The sequence below is a fragment of the Phoxinus phoxinus genome, assembly GCF_949152265.1.
Source record: "Phoxinus phoxinus genome assembly, chromosome: 15".
Classification (NCBI taxonomy): Eukaryota; Metazoa; Chordata; class Actinopteri; order Cypriniformes; family Leuciscidae; genus Phoxinus; species Phoxinus phoxinus.
In genome coordinates, this window is record NC_136890.1 from 3,535,112 (window position 1) to 3,558,144 (window position 23,033).

The 23,033-nt window shown below is 41.9% G+C and overlaps 2 protein-coding genes across 3 annotated transcripts in view; both read right to left on the minus strand.

Annotated features, from left to right (window-relative positions):
* Positions 1-23,033, minus strand: part of LOC307012107 (uncharacterized protein) — a 328,649-nt gene that overhangs the window by 82,034 nt on the left and 223,582 nt on the right. The window lies entirely within an intron of this gene.
* Positions 849-21,888, minus strand: tgoln2 (trans-golgi network protein 2). 2 transcript variants are annotated; one of them, XM_079638672.1, is made up of 4 exons: positions 21,825-21,888; positions 4,939-5,828; positions 3,760-3,843; positions 849-2,484 (listed from the first exon to the last, which is right to left on the minus strand). In XM_079638672.1, exons 1-4 carry the CDS (start codon positions 21,844-21,846, stop codon positions 2,482-2,484), a joined length of 999 nt encoding a protein of 332 aa, XP_079494798.1. In that variant the 5' UTR covers positions 21,847-21,888; the 3' UTR covers positions 849-2,481. The 2 variants fall into 2 exon arrangements, with proteins under 2 accessions (XP_079494798.1, XP_079494797.1); XM_079638671.1 differs by lacking the exon at positions 21,825-21,888 and adding an exon at positions 9,715-9,873.

The window sequence follows — 23,033 nt, forward strand, 5'->3', positions numbered from 1 at the left end:
AAGAGATTAATCTGAAAGGGAAAATGTTATTCTATGACTTATATACAGGCATATGAATATTTACATATTTAATTGCCCATATTTTAATTGAAGATATGTCACAGTATGATTCCACTCAACTAACCTTTAGCTTTTAATGAAAGATGTCTAAAATGTACATCTAATTCATGGAAGTACAGAATAATAACCCACATTAATTACAATAATAATTACAGTAAATTAACCAAAATAACATTAGTAACAAACAACAAGCCACTCAGGGCCTTCTGTGCCAAGTCTGGTGACCCATCTTACCCCAAGGGTCTAATTTATTAACTTTTACTCCACAAATCCCTCAAATAGACACAAAAAAACATTGTTTTTCAGCATAATACAGTGTTGTAGATGACGATTTTCTTAGGGACACAGAATTAGATCAATTAACCCCAAAAAACAGTTTAGACTGACTAAATCTAACAAATGTTGGTATTCAGATGAAATGACCAAATAAAAAATAGCAAAGTCATTCTGAGTAAATGATGACAGACTTTTGTAATGAACAAAAATCATTAATGTAGTCCCAACACAAATTAATTGAATAAACATTACTTTCAAGTGGATTGAACTCAGTGAAATTAAGTTAGGATAAAACGTAACCTATAGAAATTGAGTTGGTTTAGCTAATTTTAAATAAGTTACTTAAAAAGCAGCAAAGAAAAATTCTCAGTGTAGTTTTCAGTTATTTCAGTACTTCAAATGTTTCCTTCAGTTAATATTTATTTTATTTCAATCAATATTTTTTTTTTTTTTTAATAATTAAAATTTTTGTTAATAACCCCATATTCAGGTGACAAAGACGAGTCAGAGGGAAAAAAATCTAACCTTTATTCAATTTTCTTTTCAGGGTAGAAAGAATATAACTCGTGAAAAGGTTGCAATAGTGGTAAAAGACAGACCACAGTAAACAGGTAAGATAAACCCCGTCACATTCGTTACCCACATAATAATTCAAAAAAGCTCCTTCATTTCAAGAAAAATGGCTGTGCAAAGCCACCGGTTAAACTGGTCAAATCACAGAGAATACAGCGGGCATCACAGTAGGCACAGCGAGAGTGTGATAGCTTATAGCATGGCACCCCATCAAATATCCATGTCCCGTTTCCAGGATCAAGGGGTGTATATATGCGTATCTGTCCTTTTGTTACTCATTTCTGGGCATTGTCTGGATTTGGCACGAGAATCTCGTCAGTGACTCGCTCCATGAATCAAACACGGGTTATTATACACCCAAAAACATCTTAAAATGAATCAGTGGCGGCTGAAAAGAACAATAAATCAATAAGAACGTGTTTTCTCCGTCAGCTGAGTGGCGGGTTTGCTCCAGAACACGACGGTTTGTTTGAACATCAAAGCTTTTTGATGAATGAAAAGTGCAACTTGTATTTTTAAGTATTTTAAAGGGTCGTTTCGAGACTTTTTGGACATTATAAAGGTCTTTTCTTTTACTTTTTTTTTTGCTTTAAAACATAAATTATAGTACTTTTTTTTTTTTTGCTAAAGGAATGTTTAACGGAAAACATAAATACACTTCTCTCTGCCACGTAAACATTATATGTATTCGCATCCAAATTAAAAGTTTGTGTTATAATATAGGTTTATTATTATTTTATTTTGTAAATATAATTACACACATATCATGTATATACTGTATCTATACTTATACATAATTTATATTATATATAAATATTTAATATATGCATGTGTGTGTATTTATATATGCAAAATCATTATACACAGCACACACACATACAAACTAAGTAAACAAACTTTTATTTTGGATGCGATTAATCATTGCCCAGTATTAATATCTGTGTTGTGGGACCAGTGAAAAGGAGAAGTGTGAATCTGAACATATGAAAATATCCTTATTGTTGAGCCGTGCGCAGATGATTAATCACTCGTAGTGTCTGTAACGCACGTCAAAAGCTCACTCCTTTACTAGTCTACACCGACAGAAAGTGCAATTCACACGGCCTATAAATGTGTGATCGGCTTCAAGAACTCGTACTGAATAATTCTGATTCAAAACTCATTCCCAGGTTCCCATAAAACATCAATAACCAACATCCTCTCAAAAACATACATACAGTGTCCTTCTGTATTACACAACTCGTCCAGCGATAAATGGAGAAAAGAAAAAACAAGGAAACTCCACCAAAAAGGCTCGATAATTACAAAGAAAGAGAGGCCACAGATTGAACCAACATCTACAGTGTGTACCGGAATAATACATTTGATTTATGTATTTGTAAAACTAAATGAATGAAGATCATAGATCTATGTTTCCCACATACCTGACATGCTATGAGCGGATGAAGACGGATGTCACCTTTACAGCGTTCATGAGTGTTAATATACGGCGCATTATTAATAATTCAAGTTTCAAGATCACAGTTCAAATATTTCGATTCATCCCCTGCCGACTCATCTGACTGGACTTTCTCACTGCAAAACAGAATAAAAAAGACAATTTCATTTTTCAATGTAAGAAAATTTACAATTTAGTAAAAAATTTGACATAACGCGCGACAAATGTTTACTATTTTAGACAGTTTTATTTGATTAACTCTGATCAGTTACATAAGCAAAATCTCACTGTTCTTATGATTTCATTTGAACCATATAATAATATGTTGCGGTTCTTAATTAGGTAACGTTATGCGTTTTATATATACGTGCCATAGCCGAGTTAAACATGCATTCGGGTTAGATGACAAACAAGAGCATCCATGATAAAGATATGGAAAAAAATATTTTAAAATCTAGTTTACAACACATTAAAATTATACTTTTTTTAAGTTACATTTAAAATTCTCTCTCAAAAAAAAAAAAAAACTTTTCCAAAATTGTTGTGTAACCAAGAAGTGACATTTGTTCTCAAACACCTTGATGTGAAAGTTTCTAAACATATTTTTTAAATAATATTTTTTTTAAATAAATATTATAATGTTTTGAGGTCACACCACAACATTTTTATAGAAAAAAAAGGTAATTGCTATTCTCGCAATTCTTATTTTACTTTTTTATCAGAATTTGAAAAAAGTCAGAACTGCGAGTTTATATCTCAGAATCGCGAGTCAAAATTGCGAGATATAAACTCGCAATTATAAAAAGACAATATTTCTAATTACATACATACTTTAATTATTACACTAGTAATTACATACATACAGTACATGCTAATTCATGCTAGCAACATGATAATTCATGCCGGGAAGGCGGGAACATGCTAATTCATGCTAACAACGAGCTAAATGTGGAAAAACACGTTAGCAATATGCTAATTAATGCTAGCAACATGTTAATTCCTACTAAAATATGCTAACAACATGCTAAATCATGCTAGCAACATGTTAATTCCTGCTAAAATATGCTAACTAAAATATGCTAAATCATGCTAGCAACATGTTAAATTCTGCTTAAATATGCTAATAACATGCTAAATCATGCTAGCAAAGTGTTAATTCATGTTAACAGTGTTAAAACATGCGATCTAGCTAGCTGGCTTTTAAAACTACTAAACAAAAATTATTTCAAACTGAAAACCTTTCTGGCTACGCTTTCTCAAGCCAACTTAAAGTTTGTCTACAAACTTTTTTTTTAATCTAGTTTATACATATCAGTGGTAGAAACATGTTTTCCAGTAATCACACAAATTAAAGTACCAGTAATTTTTGAATAAATGAACATTAGCAGAAGTGTGTGCGCATTGATACTCACATTCTGGTCGAGTTTTTGGTAATCCGCTGTTTTGGGTCTCCGTAAGCCTCTTGACCTCCGACCCTCGACGACAAAAGCAATGATCTACAAGAGAGGGTGAAAGGAATAATAGTCACATCACTTGGCATTAAAAACCAGCATTAAAGGAGAACTCCGGTCAATTTTAACATTGAGCTAATTTTTTTGTACATTTGGAGTGCTGTCAATACAGAGAACAACGACAAAAATCTGTGTTGCCTACACTGTGTTATCCTCTTTTTAAAATTTGCACCCTATTGACTTCAATGGGGCAAGTTATAAACTTAACCAGTTCTTAGTCTTATCATCCTTGATGTGTCATTACAAGTGCCCAGCCATGTTGAGTGATTCCTTAAGAGTGAACACGAGTGAATCTGACTGCAGTAGATGTGAAAGATATTAATAAAAATGATGTTATATCAGCCAGCGCACATACCTGTATTTACTTCCTGTTTTCGGTCGAAGTCCAAAGTAGTCGATTGTCGAGTTCACGCGCGTGATCATAGGTGACTAAACCTATGCGCGTGAACTTCGACCGAAAACAGGAAGTAAATACAGGTATTTGCGCTGGCTGAAATAACATAATTTGTATTAATATTTAAATTAAATATATTTTATACATACAGTCAACTTCGCGTTTACAGGCAGAAGCCATCTTTGAAAAACAGTCAAAGGCAGTCGATCTGCGAACGCCGATCCAACTGGTGAGATGTGAACAAGACTATATGAGATTCTATATGCGTTCGTTGATCGACTGATAGAGACTGTTTTTCAAAGATGGCTTCTGCCTGTATACGTGAAGTTGACTGTATGTATAAAATATCTTCTTATTAAACTGTCTGGACACTGACAAAGTTCTCAATGCTTCGGTTTGCATGTAGGGACCCTCATTATGCTGCCGTGTTAGTGTGGGGCTATTTTGAGCCTTGCTAGTGGTATTAACAAGCGATTTTTATTTGTCATTACTCTACGCCCCATATACTAGCGTTATACTAGCGTTATAGGCTAAACTGTTTTTAGAGATAAAACTATTTACATTCGATAATCATGAAAACAAATCTCAGATAACGGTTGACTAGGTAACAATGTGTAATTAGACCAAAGGTTCATTTTGCGCTGGAGTTTTCCTTTAAAGCGCTCAATGATGAAAGACACGCTAACCTTGCGCTTGTTGTGGCTGGCGATATAAAGCACCGCCACCAGAATGATGGCCGCCACCAGATAGGCGAAGAAGTGGCTGCTCTCCGCGCTCTCCTCGAACCGGTTTTCCTCTTTTGCCTTTTTGTTCTTTCCCAGGTTCTCCGTTTTGTGGTCAGGTTTACCCAGGTCATCTAAACGATCATCTTCTTCCTCGGTCTCATCCTCAGTCTGTCCCTCTTGGCTGGCCGTAGGAGCCTCAGGTCCGGTCTGGATCTCGTCATCGTCATCGTCATCACCATCACCGGCTTCAGAGTCGGTTTTATCATCAACATCTGTGGTTTGCTTATCGTCATCAACATTTGGTCCAGTTTCTTCTTCACCTGCTTTACTAAGGTCAGGTGTGTTTGGGTTCTTTTCGTCTGTTTTATCTTTGTGTGCTTCATCTTCAGCAGGTGCAGGAGACTCATTTCTCTCTTCCTTGGATTCATCAGGTTCATCAGTGCTGTCTACACCGGCTGCTTTCTTCTGCTCAGGTGTGTTAGGCATCTCTCCTTCACTTCCGTCTTCATTCAAGCCTTTTCCATCAGACTCTTGCGCAGGTTTATCACCAACTTCAGGTGTGTTTTTCCCCCCTTCTTTAACTTCTGGAAAACCCTCTTCAGGCTTTTTCTCGTCAGGTGAGGTCTCCTTTTTGTCTTCATCTATTTTTTCACCTGGATCAGCTTGGCCCGGTTGAGCATTTGAAGGTGTTTTAGGTTCTGCATTTGGACTTTCGCCAGAAGCACTGTTTTTTATTGCAGGGTTAATCGCTGCTGTTTGTGGAAGCTCCTTCCCATTTGCTGCTTCCAGTAAAGTAGTGCTTTTCTTCTCTGTCTCTGGTGGATCATTATTTGGCAGTGGACCGGCGCAAACTGAAAAATACCACAAGAGAGAGAATCACTATAAGATCTTGGGCCTAGCACACTGTTAAGCCGATAGCATCACCAAAACACCCAGTGAGGGAACATCTTTTGGATGAATGCGGAGTTTCTCAGACTTGTAGAATAAAGCCAATTAAATCACTGAAGCGGTTTCTGGCGTTAGAACACATAATTAAGACACTTAAAGGTATTGTGGAAGATTTTCCCGAATTTTAGAAAAGAACCGCCCTCTCCACTTTTTAATAAGTGTCACTGGCCCACCGGTGGGCCCAAATTCATTACATATTTAAAACAGTAATATCCTATACTAAACCTAAACTAATATTGACAAACTATATATCATTTGAAAGCTTACAATCTCTCGTTTTCATATTTGGTGACTGATTTTAGGAGCTGTAATTTATCAATTTGCAACAATAATATTTTCATACTCCTAAGGTGTTCAGTCCTTTATTTTGAAATAGTGATGAACATGAAAAATCATAAAAAAATGGTAGAAACCTCAGTTTGTTTTCATGCCAAGAGTTCAAAAGATAGCATTTGTTCAATTATTTTAGAAAAAAAGGTCTGAAAATGTTTTAGAAATAAAGAAAAAACATATATGGAAATACAGGCGCCCTTATATGGGCAGTAATGTCAACTAGTGGAGAAGTGTGGTACTGCGCCCAAACTAAATCTCACTGAAAGCTCATTTTTTAAGATATCAACCTAAAATTTAAAACACAACTTGTTCAGATTTTTGGCTTTCATTTTTGTGCAGTTTTAGAGTCACCAGGGTTTTGAAAAAATATATTTTATATAAAATATGAATAATTTTTTATTTTATTTTTTATTTTCATAAACTCAAACTTCTATAACTTTTTTTCTGTTAAACTTTCTTAATTTATTTCACTTCTACAAAAATCTGCCAATTTTCTTCTTTAAAACAAGACCAATCTTACATCTATACTCCAAAGCATTCTTGAGTTACAAACATTTAAGATCGGAAAGTGCATTTTCATGTATATTCAAAAAAAGGGGGGTGACACTTAAAGGGTTAAAAAAATGCACATGCTCCCGAGAGGGAACGCCTATTAAACGTGTGCACGAGAGAGCGTGCACGAGCCTATTCTCCTCGTGCACGCTCTGTTTACAAGTTTCTGTCGGCATGGCTCATACAAGCCTACTTTCAAAAAGAAGATTCGCACTTTTTCCACTAACATTTCAGCGTGATACCTTTTACCATTTGGTCATAAGGCTAGGCTACTGTAGACAAATTGAGATGTTCACCGTGTCTGCGCGGTACGTGACTTGTGCCAGGGCTAGCATCGCGAATCATAGCTTACATTAACTTTTACTAGCAGTGATTACATTTTAAATGGATTTCTCCAAATAGCATGCCAAACTTTACCTGTCGAGTAGAAACTTCGCGACTGAGGCATCAACCTGTGCTCTTAGCGCACACCAGCCAGCGTGTGAAATATTCTCCCCAAAACACTCCGGTCTTGTTTCTTTCTTCAGAGGCCTTTCTTTTCTTGTCATACAATTCGAAGACACTTTTTCTCTTGCGACCCTCAAAGTGCGCATGCGCAGAAAGCGAAAACTACCTAGCGACGAGCACGTACGACGGCCTTACGTAAACATATAACCAGAATGATTGACAACTAGGAGGACCAATAGTCTTGATGATCCACCCGGAAAAAAAAAATCTTCCACTATACCTTTAATGTTGTTTTTCTTTTAATTTGCCGCCCGTCTGTCATTTCTAACTGATTTACTGAGAAATACATGATGACTTGACGACCAAGGCTGCATTTATTTTACTTTTTTTATTTTTATAATATTGTTAACCCTTATGTGCTGTTAAAAGCTTTTTTTTGCACAGGCCTATATAAAGGGTTAATGGTGCCACCTGGTTATCAACAGTAAAAATTACTAATTTTACCTCTTCCCAACAGGGAAAACCACCAACAATCAAAAATGCATGATTTTATGGTGTCATGGCTTTGCAATCAAAAAATGTGGTTATAATGGAAGTCAATGGGGCAAAAACAGCCACGAACAGTAAATGAGGGAGAAAAAGTTAAAATCTGATGCTGCACAAAAACTAACAATGCATCAAAACCAATGTTGTTTCTAATCTTTGACATGTCCAAGACTGTGATAAAAGGTTAAAAAAAATCCAGTCCACAATCACATTTTATATTGAAAATAAGTAATTTTGTGTTTTTTCCCCCCCAAAATCAGTGACATAATTTATGAATTTGGCAATTAAAGAGTTAAAATCTTGATTTTTTTTTTAAAACATTTAGTAGTTTTGAACAGGACTGAGGTTGATTAATAGATTTGTGCAAAAAAAAAATCTAAAAAATATTTATCTGATCAATTTTTACAGCAGTTTAAAGTAGTGGCTGTTTTCAGCCACGAACATAACGAAAGGATGGGAATTTGAACGATGCACAAGGGTTAAATATTATGACAATTTGAAATAACTGTTTTCTATTTTAAGATGTAATTTATTCCTGTGATCAAAGCTGAATTTTCAGCATCATTACTCCAGTCTTCAGTGTCACATGATCCTTCAGAAATCATTCTAATATGATGATTTGATGCTCAAGAAACATTTCTCATTATCATCAATGCTGAAAACAGTTATTTACACTTTTATTTTCGGGATTATTTGATGAATAGAAAGTTCAAAAGAAAAGCATTTATCTGAAATAGAAAGCTTTTGTAACATTAAACACTACCGTTCAGAAGTTTAGGGGTCAGTAAGAATTATTATTTAATTTTTTGGGGGAAATAAATAAAATAAATCAATACTTTTATTCATCAAGGATGAATTAAATTGATCAAAAGCGACAGTAAAGACATTTATAATGTTACAAAAGATTATATTTCAGATAAATGCTGTTCTTTTGAACTTTCTATTCAAGTAATCCTGAAAATAAAAATGTAAATAACTGTTTTCAACACTGATAATAATGAGAAATGTTTCTTGATCATCAAATCATCATATTATACTGATTTCTGAAGGATCATGTGACACTGAAGACTGGAGTAATGATGTAGAAAATTCAGCTTTGATCACAGGAAAAAATTACATTGTTTTTTGAATAAATGCAGCATTGGTGAGCAGAAGAAACTTATTTTAAAAACCTTACCGATCCAAAACTTTTGACTGGTGGTGTGTATATATATATTAAATATGCCTATATTGTTCTGTTTACTCTGAGCGCGTGCTTGTCTGCTCGCGCGCGTTACAGCAGGATGGATTCTGATTGGCTGTCAATGTTTTTATCGCTGGATAAAATCGTTATGAAAGTGATTCCAAGTTAACGATATCGTTTCTATGTGCCGTTATCGTTATTGCTGTGGTGTGAACTCTGCTATTCTTTAATATTGAGAACGACTTTTAGATCTATATCTTTATAGTTATCTTAAGCCTAGATGACATTAAGCTGGTTGGCTGGTTTAAGAGGGTTTTTTGAAATTGGGAGACCAGCTTAAACCAGATAAGACCAGCCAAGCTGGTTTAGGTTTTTTTTCCCCTTCCAATATTAAACACGTCGAAATTTCGCAATGTGTAAACAATGGCCTCAAACAGGACGTCAATACACATAATTCTCACAAGCAGGAATGTGGTTTAACCAGTCACACTCATGACCACATTTACTAAAAACTTGCTGTCAGGATTTGCAAACGTGGAAAGAAATGCAAGATGACCAATAATGAGCTTACATGTAAAGTAATCGCACAGATTTCTGAATACAGTGAAATGATTCACACGTAAACACGTCACGAGCTAACACGTCAATCTGTTTCTGTTTGTCAATCTCACAAACATCATCTGACTAGCACAGTAGAAGTAGACTAGTAGAGGAGCACACTAACTTACCCCAAGACAAGCAGAGGACAACTAAACACAAGGTTGTTAAACGCAGCATGGCTTCATTCAGTGATACTGTAGATCAGTGGCACGAGACAGAATGAACAGAATGATGACAGTTACTGAAAGCCAACGCACTTCCGGTTCAGAGAGTGACTTCCGTGTTTACACACAGTGCGCGTGGTGAGAAATAACATGCGGACTGGACTTCCGTGACGGATCTAGTTGTCGTTCATACAGGATCCTATCAGAGAATTATATTATATTATATTATTATCTCTGTCCTCCGAACTAAAATTATATTATATCATTATCTCTGTCCTCCGAACTAAAATATAATATATTATGTTATGTTATATTATAATCTCTGTCCTCTGAACCAAAATTACAATATATTATATTATATCATTATCTCTGTCCTCCGAACTAAAATAACAATAAAAAATGTATTTGTTAATTTTTTTTTATTGTACCAGATACACAGCATGAGTGTGGATGTGTGTCACCCGATCAGGGAAGTTTACAGTGACTAACTGTAACGGTCACCAACACATCAGACTTTTATCCCTCCCTCACAAACTACATTTCCCATAACTCACCGCCCGGACTCATCATCACTGATTGCATTCACCTGTGTCTCATTACCCTGTTAGTCTCAGCCTATTTATACCATGTTCACTCATTCACTCTGCGAAGTTCTGTATGTTGTTGCACTGCATTGTTTGTTTGTTTGTTTGTTTGTTTGTTTGTTTGTTTGTTTGTTTGTTTGTTTGTTTGTTTGTTTGTTTGTTTGTATGTTTGTTTGTTTGTTTGTTTGTTTGTTTGTTTGTTTTGTGTCTGGATTGCCCCTTAATTAAAGCTGTATTTGGATCTCAACCTTCGTGTCTCGGAGCAGTTCGTAACAGAACTTTGATCCCGAGACTGTTCACGTCACGTCCGTCGGTCCAGAGACTGTTCACGTCATTTCCTCAAAACTAATGTCCCCGGACAAGCCAGTGTCCCCGGACAAGATGGCCGCCGCCGAGCCAGTGTCCCCGGACAAGATGGTCTCCTGAAGGGCCGTCTCCTCCGCCCTGGCCGCCTGAAGGGCCGTCTCCTCCGCCCTGGCCGCCTGAAGGGCCGTCTCCTCCGCCCTGGCCGCCTGAAGGGTCGTCTCCTCCGCCCTGGCCGCCTGAAGGGTCGTCTCCTCCGCCCTGGCCGCCTGGAGGGTCGTCTCCTCCGCCCTGGCCGCCTGAAGGGCCGTCTCCTCCGCCCTGGCCGCCTGAAGGGCCGTCTCCTCCGCCCTGGCCGCCTGAAGGGCCGTCTCCTCCGCCCTGGCCGCCTGAAGGGCCGTCTCCTCCGCCCTGGCCGCCTGAAGGGCCGTCTCCTCCGCCCTGGCCGCCTGAAGGGCCGTCTCCTCCGCCCTGGCCGCCTGAAGGGCCGTCTCCTCCGCCCTGGCCGCCTGAAGGGTCGTCTCCTCCGCCCTGGCCGCCTGAAGGGCCGTCTCCTCCGCCCTGGCCGCCTGAAGGGCCGTCTCCTCCGCCCTGGCCGCCTGAAGGGCCGTCTCCTCCGCCCTGGCCGCCTGAAGGGCCGTCTCCTCCGCCCTGGCCGCCTGAAGGGCCGTCTCCTCCGCCCTGGCCGCCTGAAGGGTCGTCTCCTCCGCCCTGGCCGCCTGAAGGGCCGTCTCCTCCGCCCTGGCCGCCTGAAGGGCCGTCTCCTCCGCCCTGGCCGCCTGAAGCACTCCACATCAGACTGTTTTCACTCCCTCACAAACTACATTTCCCATAACTCACTGGCCGGACTCATCATCACTGATTGCATTCACCTGTGTCTCATTACCCTGTTAGTCTCAGCCTATTTATACCATGTTCACTCATTCACTCACTGAGAAGTTTTGTATGTTGTTGCACTGCATTTCCGAGCGTTTTCCCTGGTTTCATGTCTCTTGGTTTTGGGATTTCTTGCCTGTTCCGTGGATTATGCCTCTGACCCCTGCCTGTTTTGTTTGTTTGTTTGACCTATTGCCTGTATATTGGATTACGTGTCTGGATTGCCCCTTAATTAAAGCTGCATTTGGGTCTCAGCCTTCATGTATCGGAGCAGTTCGTAACACACGTGTGTTGTTTGTGTGGATGAGTGTCAGATATGCGTGTGATTTCTTCAGTGATATCTGTCAGGTCTTGGATATGGTGGGAAAAAAGGCTAAAGACTAAAAAGGCACCAAATCAGTTTGCATATTCGCTAAATTATCTACATTACTTTTTAGATTCTAGATTTTTTTTTAGGTTCATTATCCATTTTACACAACTCATTTATTTAGAACTGTATCCTAAATGTTTTAACAATGCGGTGCCAAATGAAATGTGGAAAACTTAGACATACATTGGCAGTGCTCTGTTTCAGATTATGATAATAATAACGGTAAAATCCAAAGAAAGTTATAAATGAACAGTAAAGTAGGCATACTTGTTGATAAATGAAAGGAAAATACATATCTGGACTGTAGAGGGCAGTATAAGACCATGAATTTATTAAAAGCATTTGGTTCACTGGACTATATATGCATAATTCTCTCTCTCTCTCTCCATCCCTCTCTCTCTCTCTCTCTCTCTCCATACCTCTTTCTCTCTCTCTCTCTCTCTCCATCATACCTCTTTCTCTCTCTCTCTCTCTTTCTCTCTCTCTCTCTCTCCATCCCCCTCTTTCTCTCTCTCTCTCCATACCTCTTTCTCTCTCTCTCTCTCTCTCTCTCCATACCTCTTTCTCTCTCTCTCTCTCTCTCTCTCTCCATACCTCTTTCTCTCTCTCTCTCTCCATACCTCTTTCTCTCTCTCTCTCTCTCTCCATCCCCCCCCCCCCCCCCCTCTCTCTCTCTCTCTCTCTCTCTCGAGACGAAAGCTGAAGAACAGACTCTGAATCTACAATGAGCCAGACTCCTCAAAACACAACGCCAAACTCAGAAATATGGCTTTCTAACTGACAGAAGAAGAGCGAACGCAAGCAGTCCAGCAGATTTATAATGCTTTCTGGTGTCTCTATCACAGCAGATGTCCTCTTTAATTTTAATAACTAATCTAAAGGCTTTATGTTTCTCCAAGTCTTGTGTATGGGTTCTTGAAGCGATTGTTCAGCCAAAATTAAACTTCTCTCATAATTTATTAGTGGTGTAGCGATACCCTCATGTCGCGATATTATTGCGATACTCCAAGACATATGATAAAAGCAGCTGGAAACCCAAAGCACAGGCCAATAAAGACACCGGAATAAACAAACATTTATGATTCTGAAGCTGAAAATACTGAATTATTTTAGACGAATATGCTTGCGCTCAGTCACTGTAGATATATTTAAAATAATCTAGGCCATTTTTACTGGTAACATCAGACAGTTGGCATTATCAGGACCCACAAATATTCCCGCATTGCATTATTATACATCACATTCAACATTATAGTAGTTTAATGTGTCAGCTCTGAAAACTTTTTTTTTTTTTTAAACAATACACAATACATATTGTTGCATGTTTATATTGCGATATTGTTACACCCCTCTGATTTACTCACCCTCCTCATCTCGTTGTTTTTGTTATTCGGGAAAGAAAGTGCAGCGTTCACATTCTGCCTGATATTTGCTTTTTGTGTGATGGAGAAGAATTGGGTTTGTAAATGACCTCGTTTTTGTCTTTTTGTTGTTTTTTAGTGAAGAAACACCACATAAAAACTCCTTTGTTTTTCTCTCCCCCTTCAGACCACGCGCGTGAGATGATCTTTTCCAATGTAAATATGTTCAAAACCATTGGCCTAATCTTTATCTTGCATGACCTTAACGACTGCCATGAATAATTTGTTACAGCGAGCAAAGATCTTGCACAACATGCAAATCATGTTAATGTTAATCAATGTTTCACGAAACCCCTGCAGCCTCAAATACTCCTAAAGATAGTCCTGGCATTTATACTGGAAATGATCCCTCTTATTCTTCATCCGCCTTCCTTCTTTAAGGTCAAGTGGTCTTAAATAAAACATTAAGAGGCAGTCTAGGGCACATCGCCAGGTGATACCTGTCTTCACCAACTGAGACACGGACAAATGTGATGAGAGAGTTGATCGAACAATCAATGAACATGTTATAAGCCATGCATACGCTCACTGTAACTGTCAATCATACAGCATCACTGATGGAAAGGACACACAAATCTGATCTTCCACCTATGAGGACGCTCTATTTTTATTTATAAAAACCCGTGTGAGAAAAATATTAAGTTTGATACTGTAGAAATAAAAAAAAAATTATGATAAAAAAACTATTATTATTATTATTACATATGTAAATATTATATTTATTAGAATATACGGCCTATTATACTTTATATTGTCACTGAATTAAAGCGAAATTATTTAATTTTTTGTACCCATGCTGTAAAAAATTATTGTTGATTTAACTTAAAGTGAATATCCTGGTTGCCTTGAAATTTTGAGTTCTTTGAAACTATTTTTTTTTAGATAATACAAAGAAAGACATTGGTTTAATTGACAGAAACTGAAAATATTAGGTTATCTTAATAACATTAATTATCTAGGTTGATTTGACAACGTTGCGATAACAAATCATGAATATTTCTGGAGCTATTTTTAATAGGGGTTATACTGAGGAATTGAGAAACCCTTGTTATTAAAGGGTAACTGTTGCCAAAATTGATAATTTTTGTTGATCTACCCGAGTCAAACGTTCGTGTACAAGCATAATTAGAATGGAAACTCCACTTTTAAGATTGACCGTATTTTCGTTTTCGGTCAAAATTCCTATTGAATGGGAGTGCATGGGACACTTCTATGATAGCATCAAAATCGCTATTTTTAAAACACTAATGGTCGATCTGTATCACTGAATCATTTCATTATGAGGATATTTTTTTCAAATACAAGGTCAATATTGATTTTCACTAACGACAAAACTACAAATTATCCGTGAATTTATATGGAACTATTAGGAGTTTTACATCTGTACTCTCCTCATGTTACGTTGCATTCGGAGATCGACTACTTTTGACTGACAAACTTCCAGCCACCGGAAACACTAACTGATAAAGTGAATCGTACAAAACCTTTCTTTTTTAGTAAACTCTGTGTACACAAACACTGTAGTCAATGCTCAGGTTCATGTGTAGAGCCGCTGGTGATACTTCAAGCACAGTTTCATGTTGTGTCGAGCCGCATTAGTGTTTTAAAAATAAGAGATTTTTATGCTATCATAGAAGTGACCCATCCCTCAAAAGGCATTCTGACCGAAAATACAGTCAAACTTAAAAGTGGAGTTTCCATTCTAAATACGCTTTAACACGAATGTTTAACTCGGGTAGATTAATAACAAGAGCCTAGGTTCAATTTTGGCAACAAAAACCCTCTAAAAAAATGTTTTTACATGTAGGCTATAGCTACTGCGATTAAACTGAGAGGGGTCATAGCACTTGTTGTCCTACTGTTAGTTTCACTGCTTCTATTGTTCTCATTTGTAAGTCGCTTTGGATAAAAGCGTTTGCTAAATAAATAAATAAATGTAAATTAGCGATACCGCTGGCCGTTAAGTGAACTGCAGCAGCACTTAATGCTCGAACACACAACGCAGAATGATTCAAAGCCCAGCCCCAGACTAAGTTATTTTTGTTATTTGCTTAGAAGTAAAAAATAAGTTGGAAATAAGGTTTTTAGCGATATACTGTCTGTGTGTTAGCGAATATCCCGATGACGTCACGCGGCTGAGAGCGACGGTTAGATGAATATGTGAGTGCTGCGATTTCCTCTCAATAACACAATAAACACACAATAAATGACAGCGATGAGAAAACGTACTCGGTTACTAACGTAACCTCGGTTCTCTCTAGGAGAGGGAACGAGTACTGCGTCGAAGAACGCTACGGGAAAGATATTTCTTTGTCGAGATTGAAGCCAAAAATTAATCCTTAATTTTGTAATATTGTAAAACGCTTTTCTGAAGCATACAACCTAGGCGGAGCAATACAGCTCACCCATTGGCTGCTCTGCCAGAAAAGCACAGCCTATGCGAGGCCAGGACGCTGACCAATGAGGACGCTTCGCGCCCTTCTGCGTCACCTCCCGCCCAAACAGGCGTGGCCTAGGCCTATAAATACGAGCATAGCTGTCTAACACGCCGATTTTCGTCAATGAAGCGACGCAGCGTGGACACGCACGGCATGAGACGCAGTACTCGTTCCCTCTCCTAGAGAGAACCGAGGTTACGTTAGTAACCGAGTACGTTCTCTTACGTAGAGTTCTCTCGTACTGCGTCGAAGAACGCTACGGGAACCCTATGCAAACCGCCGTGCGTGTTCTTGGATCGACACAGACACCTAAGGGCGCGCGCGCCCTGGTATACAAGCGCCTACCCCAAGAAGTATAGGGAGAGCGGCTAAAATAGCATCATCCCTTATAGTAGTGCCTCTTAAGGCATAATAGCATATATATGTAAATATAGATATATATGAAGGGTAATAGCATGCTCATGGGACACATTGTCAGTGAGTGATGCTTAAACATTGAAGTGACCTGGGCCGCAGCGCGGGGCAGGAACACTTATACATATTAGGCATTGAAGTGACCTGGGCCGCAGCGCGGGGCAGGAGCACTTGTACATATTACCATTGAAGTGACCTGGGCCGCAGCGCGGGGCAGGAACACTTATACATAGTCTTCTAGACCGAGAGCAGTTTAGCCTGCAACGCAGGAACCTCTAGGTTATAGAACCTAATAAATGTAGACGGGGAGGCCCAGCCTGCCGCCATACAGATATCATGTAACGAGATTCCGCTATACCAAGCCCATGAAGAGGCCATGCCTCTCGTAGAATGTGCTCTGATGCCCAAAGGGCATTCCAAGCCTCTAGATGCGTAGGCTAGCGCAATGGCGTCCACTACCCATCGAGATAGACTCTGTTTCGTTGCGGCTCGTCCCTTGGAGCGCCCGCTGAACGAAACAAAGAGCTGCTCCGTCTGTCGAAAAACAGCGGAGCGGGACACGTAAGCTCTTAATGCCCTGACCGGGCAAAGGGAGCTATTTCCGTCCTCTGAGGCCGGCATGGCCGACAGGGAGATGACCTGAGCCCTGAACGGTGTGTTGAGGGACTTAGGCACGTACCCATGCTTCGGTTTCAATACGACTATAGAGTCGTTTGGCCCGAACTCCATACAAGAAGCTCTCACTGAGAGCGCTTGCAAGTCTCCCACACGCTTCACTGAAGCGAGAGCCAAAAGAAACACGGTCTTGAGAGACAGGTGTTTCATGTCAACTGAGTGAATAGGCTCGAAAGGGGCCCCTTTCATAGCGTTCAACACTGTAGAAAGGTCCCAAACGGGGACTGAAGGAGGCCTTGGAGGGTTTAACCTCCTGGCGCCTCTCAGGAAGCGGACCACCAGGTCGTTCCTGCCTAGTGAACGGCCAAGCGTTGGATTAACGAACGCTGATATGGCAGCCACATAGACTTTGAGCGTGGATGGGGTTCTTCCCTTATCCAATAGCTCTTGCAAGAAGGAGAGAATCTCCGGTTCTCCACACTGAAGTGGTGACAGACCTTGATCTGAACACCATCCAGAGAACACCGACCATTTGGAAGCGTAGAGCCGTCTAGTAGACGGAGCCCTAGCTTGTTCGATCGTGTCTAACACTCCTCTTGGGAGGTTAGCGGGTACCCGTTTATGGCCCATACGTGTAGGGACCAAAGCTCGGGGTGAGGATGCAGAATCGAGCCCTTGGCCTGTGAGAGGAGATCTCTCCTCACTGGAATCGGCCACGGGGCAGTACTTTTCAGTCGCATCAAAGCTGGGAACCAGGTCTGATTCGTCCAGAATGGAGCAACTAGCAGTACTGAGCATCCGCTCTCCTTGATACGCTCCAGCACTTGAGGCAGGAGTGAGACAGGAGGAAAAGCATAGAGCGGGCGGCGGGGCCAGACACTGGCCAGCGCGTTCGCGCTCTTCGAAAAGAATTCTGGGCAGTGAGCGTTTTCCTGGTTTGCAAACAGGTCTATTTCCGCTCTGCCGAACGTTTTCCACAGCAGACGCACTGTCTGTGTGTGTAGGGACCACTCTCCCGTAGGAACGTTGTTCCGTGAGAGTCTGTCCGGGCCTACGTTCAAGTGACCTGGCACGTGCATTGCTCTTAACGAGCGCAGGTTGTGCTGGGCCCACACCAGTATGCGTTCCGCTAACCTGAATAGGTTCCGGGATCTCACGCCACCCTGGCGGTTTATGTAGGCTACTACCGACATGTTGTCCGAGCGGACCAGGACGTGGTGTCCTTTTATCCGGGGACAGAAGCGCCTCAGCGCAAAGTCCACTGCCATCATTTCCAGGCAGTTTATGTGCGGTAGTTCGGCTCGCTCTGACCACTGGCCAAAGAGCGGACTGCCGTCGAGCAGTGCTCCCCAGCCTGAGGTGGACGCGTCCGTGGACACCACCTTCAGGCTCGAGGAAGTCCCCAGGCTTACACCTGACCGGTACCAGTCTGACGCTCTCCATGGTGTCAGGGCTGAAATGCATTCCTGAGTGACCTTGAGGCGATAACGACCGTGTAACCATGCTCGGCGCGGTACGCGCGCTCTCAACCAGAACTGTAGTGGGCGCATGCGCAGCAGGCCCAACTGCAGCACTGTTGAGGCTGAGGCCATGAGACCCAGCATTTTCTGAAATCTCCTGAGTGGCACTATGTGGCCGCTGAGGAAGGATTTCGCCATTGCAGGGTATTTTGCCTGCGCTGTGATGACAGCTGTGCTGTCATAGACAGTGAGTTCAGATCCAGTCCTAAAAAGGAGATCCTTTGACTGGGAAACAGTGAACTTTTCTCCCAATTGACTCTCAGACCTAAGCACTCGAGGTGATCGAGAATTAGGGTCTTGTGGCGGATGCGTTCTGAAGGTGATTGAGCTAGAATCAGCCAATCGTCCAAATAATTCAGAATTCGAATGCCGCGGAGTCTCAGGGGTGCCAGCGCCGCGTCCATGCACACTGTAAATGTACGAGGTGCTAGAGACAGGCCGAATGGCAGGACTGTGTACTGATATGCCTGGCCCCCGAAGGCGAATCTCAAAAATCGCCTGTGACGTGACGCAATTTGTATGAAAATACGCGTCTTTCAGATCTATTGCCATAAACCAGTCTCCTCGGCGAATCTGCGCGAGGATAGCTCTGGTCGTGAGCATTCTGAACTTTCGCTTTGTCAGCGCTTTGTTCAGATGCCTGAGATCTAAAATGGGTCTGAGACCCCCGTCTTTTTTCGGTTCCAGAAAATATCTGCTGTACAGACCCCCTTCGCTCTGAGCTTGAGATAAAGGCTCTATGGCCCCTTTGCTCAATAGCTTCGCTATTTCGGCTCGAAGTAGATGTGCTACTTCTGTTTTCACCGTAGTTTCGACTTTCTCCGTGAAACGGGGAGGGCGTCGATGAAACTGTAGCGAATAGCCTCTTTTTATAGTCTCTAGCACCCATTCTGAGACCCCGGGAAGTCTTTCCCATGCATCTGCACGTGTGACTAGGGGTTGAATGTAATCTGGGCCCTGGTCGCGAAATGGCGGCGACACGAGAGCAACCGTGTGCTGTGACATGGACGCCGTGGCGTGTGAGGCGGGGGACATGTTTAACACAGTATGCATCCCGCGCGCGCTCGGCTCTCTGTGTCGAGAGAGAGCGCGCGGGACGAGTCCCGTAGGGCTCGTGATGTTTGTGAATAAACGTGGGCGCTTGGTGGCGGGCACATTTATAACACCGGGAACACTGTTTTTGTGTACTGACTGACCGTTCGTTAGTTTCGTTTTTACAGAAAACCGCGGAACGTGCAGTGTGTAGTGGTTGTGGGCACTTGGCAGTGGGTCACGCTCACTACATGTAAAACACAATCGGCATGAGCCGATTTTATGTGTGCAGACCCTGTGTTGTTCAGGGCTGTGCTTGCACGGGTTGAAAAACCGGGCTCTGGTCGCGAAATGGCGGCGACACGAGAGCAGTCGTGTGCTGTAACATGGGCGCCATTGCAGCGTGATGCGGGGGCGCGCTTAATCGAGCGGGCAGCCCGCGCGCGCTCTCAGCTCTCTCAGCTGAAAGAGGGAGCGCGCGGTGCGAGCCCCGTACGGCTCGGCATGTTTGAGAATAAATGTGGGTGCGTGAACGCGGGTACATTTATAGCACTGGGAAGTACTGTCTATTAGAACTGACTGACCGTGCATAGGTTTCGTTTCATAGAAACCGTGTGACATGTAGCTTGTAGTGATTGTGGGCGCTTGAAAACGGGCACGCTCACTACATATAATGCACAATCGAAATGAGTCGATTTATGTGTGCAAGCCCTATATTGTGCGGGGCTGTGCTTGTGTGTATAGATGGGCACTGGGTCGTGGGCATACAGTTACACACATTACATCATCGGCCATGGCCGGGACACCGTGTAGCACAGAGAGTACTGTCTATCAGAACCGACTGACCGTACATTCGTTTCGTTTTTACAGAAACCACGGGACATGCAGTGTGTAGTGATTGTGGGCACTGAAAAGCGGGCACGTTCACTAGCTTACATGTGAAGCACAACCGACACGAGTCGATTTTATGTGTGCAAGCCCTGTATTGTGTAGGGCTGTGCTTGTGTGTACGAATGGGCACTAGGTCGTGGGCATTACGGATACACACATTACACCATCGGCCGTGGCCGGGACACCAGTAAATACATTTTCAGATTTACCTGGGGCGTCGTGAAAACGGCGTCTGTGTGCAGGCAAACGGGCCTTGATGCCGATTTGGTGACTGCAAAATACACTGGCACGGTCGCGAATGTTGGGACTGTGCGAGCGAGACATTTTAGTGAAATCCGGCCGCGGCGGGATTTTAACACTGTAGCTTTCCTCGAAGCAGAAATGCGCATCCTGGCTGAAAACGGGGCTTTCCGGGACTCCGCGATTTCTTCGTGAATTCAGGAAGAAAAAGGCGCGGGTCGTGAGGACGGTAACGTACGTTCCTCTGCAGAAAAGCAGCCATCCAGCCGGTAAGCGCATCGATGCTGGTCTTTCTCCGTCGACGCTCACGAGCGGCGGGGGAGGGGAGATCCTCGGAGCTCGCCCATCCCTCGCTACCCGAAGCGAGGAGAGAACAGCAGTCGTCCTTCACAGACACAGCTTCATCTTCCTCATCCACGACGGACGCGGCGGCACACAGCGGCCCTTGTCCGTCGGTCAGAGAGTCCAGCGAAGCGGGCGGAGGAGCTAGCGGCAGCAGCGGCGAGCACCTCGTGGTGAAGGGAGGTTCCGGGCTCCGCTGAGCACGGCGCTTTTCACGGCGCGGCACTACAGCGGGCGGAAAAGGGTGCAGCTTCAGTAAATGAACGCCAGGCGAGTCCGCAGAGTCACCGTAGGCATCAAATCACAGTGATGGCAGCCGCCATCGACGAGAGCTGAAGCTGCGTGATACTCACAGGCAGGAAACACAAGTACGTGGTCCCCGTCGCTGAGCGGGGCTCTACACGAGCCACAGGAGGTGCGAGACATCTTGAAAAAGACGCTCGGCTCTTTTAGTGTGGAAAAACTGTGTGACGCGACGGCGAACACACACACAAAACACACACACATAATGTAAAGGATATTCCACGCCGGAGAAGCGCAGCAGGGAACGGCGGCTGAAGGCGGCGATGACCAGCGGCTTCAGGTAAGAGGCGCGTCCTGCTGAGGTGCTTGTATCCAAACGGCTGTGGCGGCTCGAATCCAATCCAACGATGCGTGCAGCTTCGTGAATTTAAGAAAATCGGCGTGTTAGACAGCTATGCTCGTATTTATAGGCCTAGGCCACGCCTGTTTGGGCGGGAGGTGACGCAGAAGGGCGCGAAGCGTCCTCATTGGTCAGCGTCCTGGCCTCGCATAGGCTGTGCTTTTCTGGCAGAGCAGCCAATGGGTGAGCTGTATTGCTCCGCCTAGGTTGTATGCTTCAGAAAAGCGTTTTACAATATTACAAAATTAAGGATTAATTTTTGGCTTCAATCTCGACAAAGAAATATCTTTCCCGTAGCGTTCTTCGACGCAGTACGAGAGAACTCTACGTAAGAGAACAGCAGTAAGCATCTGATTATAGTGATGTGGATATGTTTGTAGCCTACCATTGCGATTCATCGGCATCATGTCGAGAGATGAGGTCGTTAAAATTACTGCATGATAGTTTAAGGCTATAGCCTATCTGACGAAATTAGACTATTTTGAATGAATCCCATTTCCTTGTATGACACATTGACATTACATTGAATGGCTCTTTCAGCATTATCCTGAATATTGTAAGCATTCATTTCGTGTGTCATTGAACGGAAGTTAATACTAACTGTCACATCATTTTGATTTTCCCGGCAAAAACGTCCCGAGTCCTTCACATAAAAATCATACTTTCATAGACATCATAGGAAATCGTGGAAGGTCTCGTTTTTTAAAGTTTCGACACAAGCTGTTTATACATTATCAATTTAAAAAAACGATTAATACATGAACATTATTACATAGCCCATTTAATGTTAAAAATGGAAGCCTGAAGAGATTTTTTCAATTCAGTTAATTTGTTTGTAAATAACTTGAGAACATTGACAGGCCTAAAAATACATTTTGCTAAATCTTTTTCTTTTCTCACCCCTGGACTCTAGTTTGAAAACCTCTTATAGTATTGATTTTTTAAATAATATTTTTATAACCATACTTTTCAAATACACTTCCAGTCAAATGTTTAAACTCTTTGCCTGAATCATGAGCACAAATACTTTTTTAGGCTTCTGCATGCAATATATGCAATTTATGTTATTATATGTATTATTGTTATTTTTTTCTAAATGAGTGAGCATACATGCATGCACTCTTCAATAATGTTTAAAAAGCACATCATGAGTTGAGAATGACCTCAAATGAGCTCAAAGAAGAGAATATTGTAAAAACTTTTGACTGATTTTATTCATATGAAGAAACAAAACCAGTCTAAGTTGTTCTGAGTCCACAGCACAGCTCTGAGCCGAAGGAAGATGAACAAGTTTTCAGCCTCACTTCACAGAAAATGATGAATGAAGCCATGAAAGGCTACAAACTCCTCTCACACTGAACCTGAAGTCTTATTCAGTCTTCAGTTGCTGTCGAGACACAATCCAGCGAGTTTTATCAATCGCACAGAAAGCAAACACAAGCACGTTATTTCTCCTCTTCTAGAGACTGACAATCTCTCTGACGCGCTGTTAATGTGCACTGCACTCCAGACTCAAGCTGATTTCTGTATTCCTTTGTCTTAATATTGATTGTGGAGGAATGTAAACAGTGGTTCAGAAACATGAAAGGCCAGA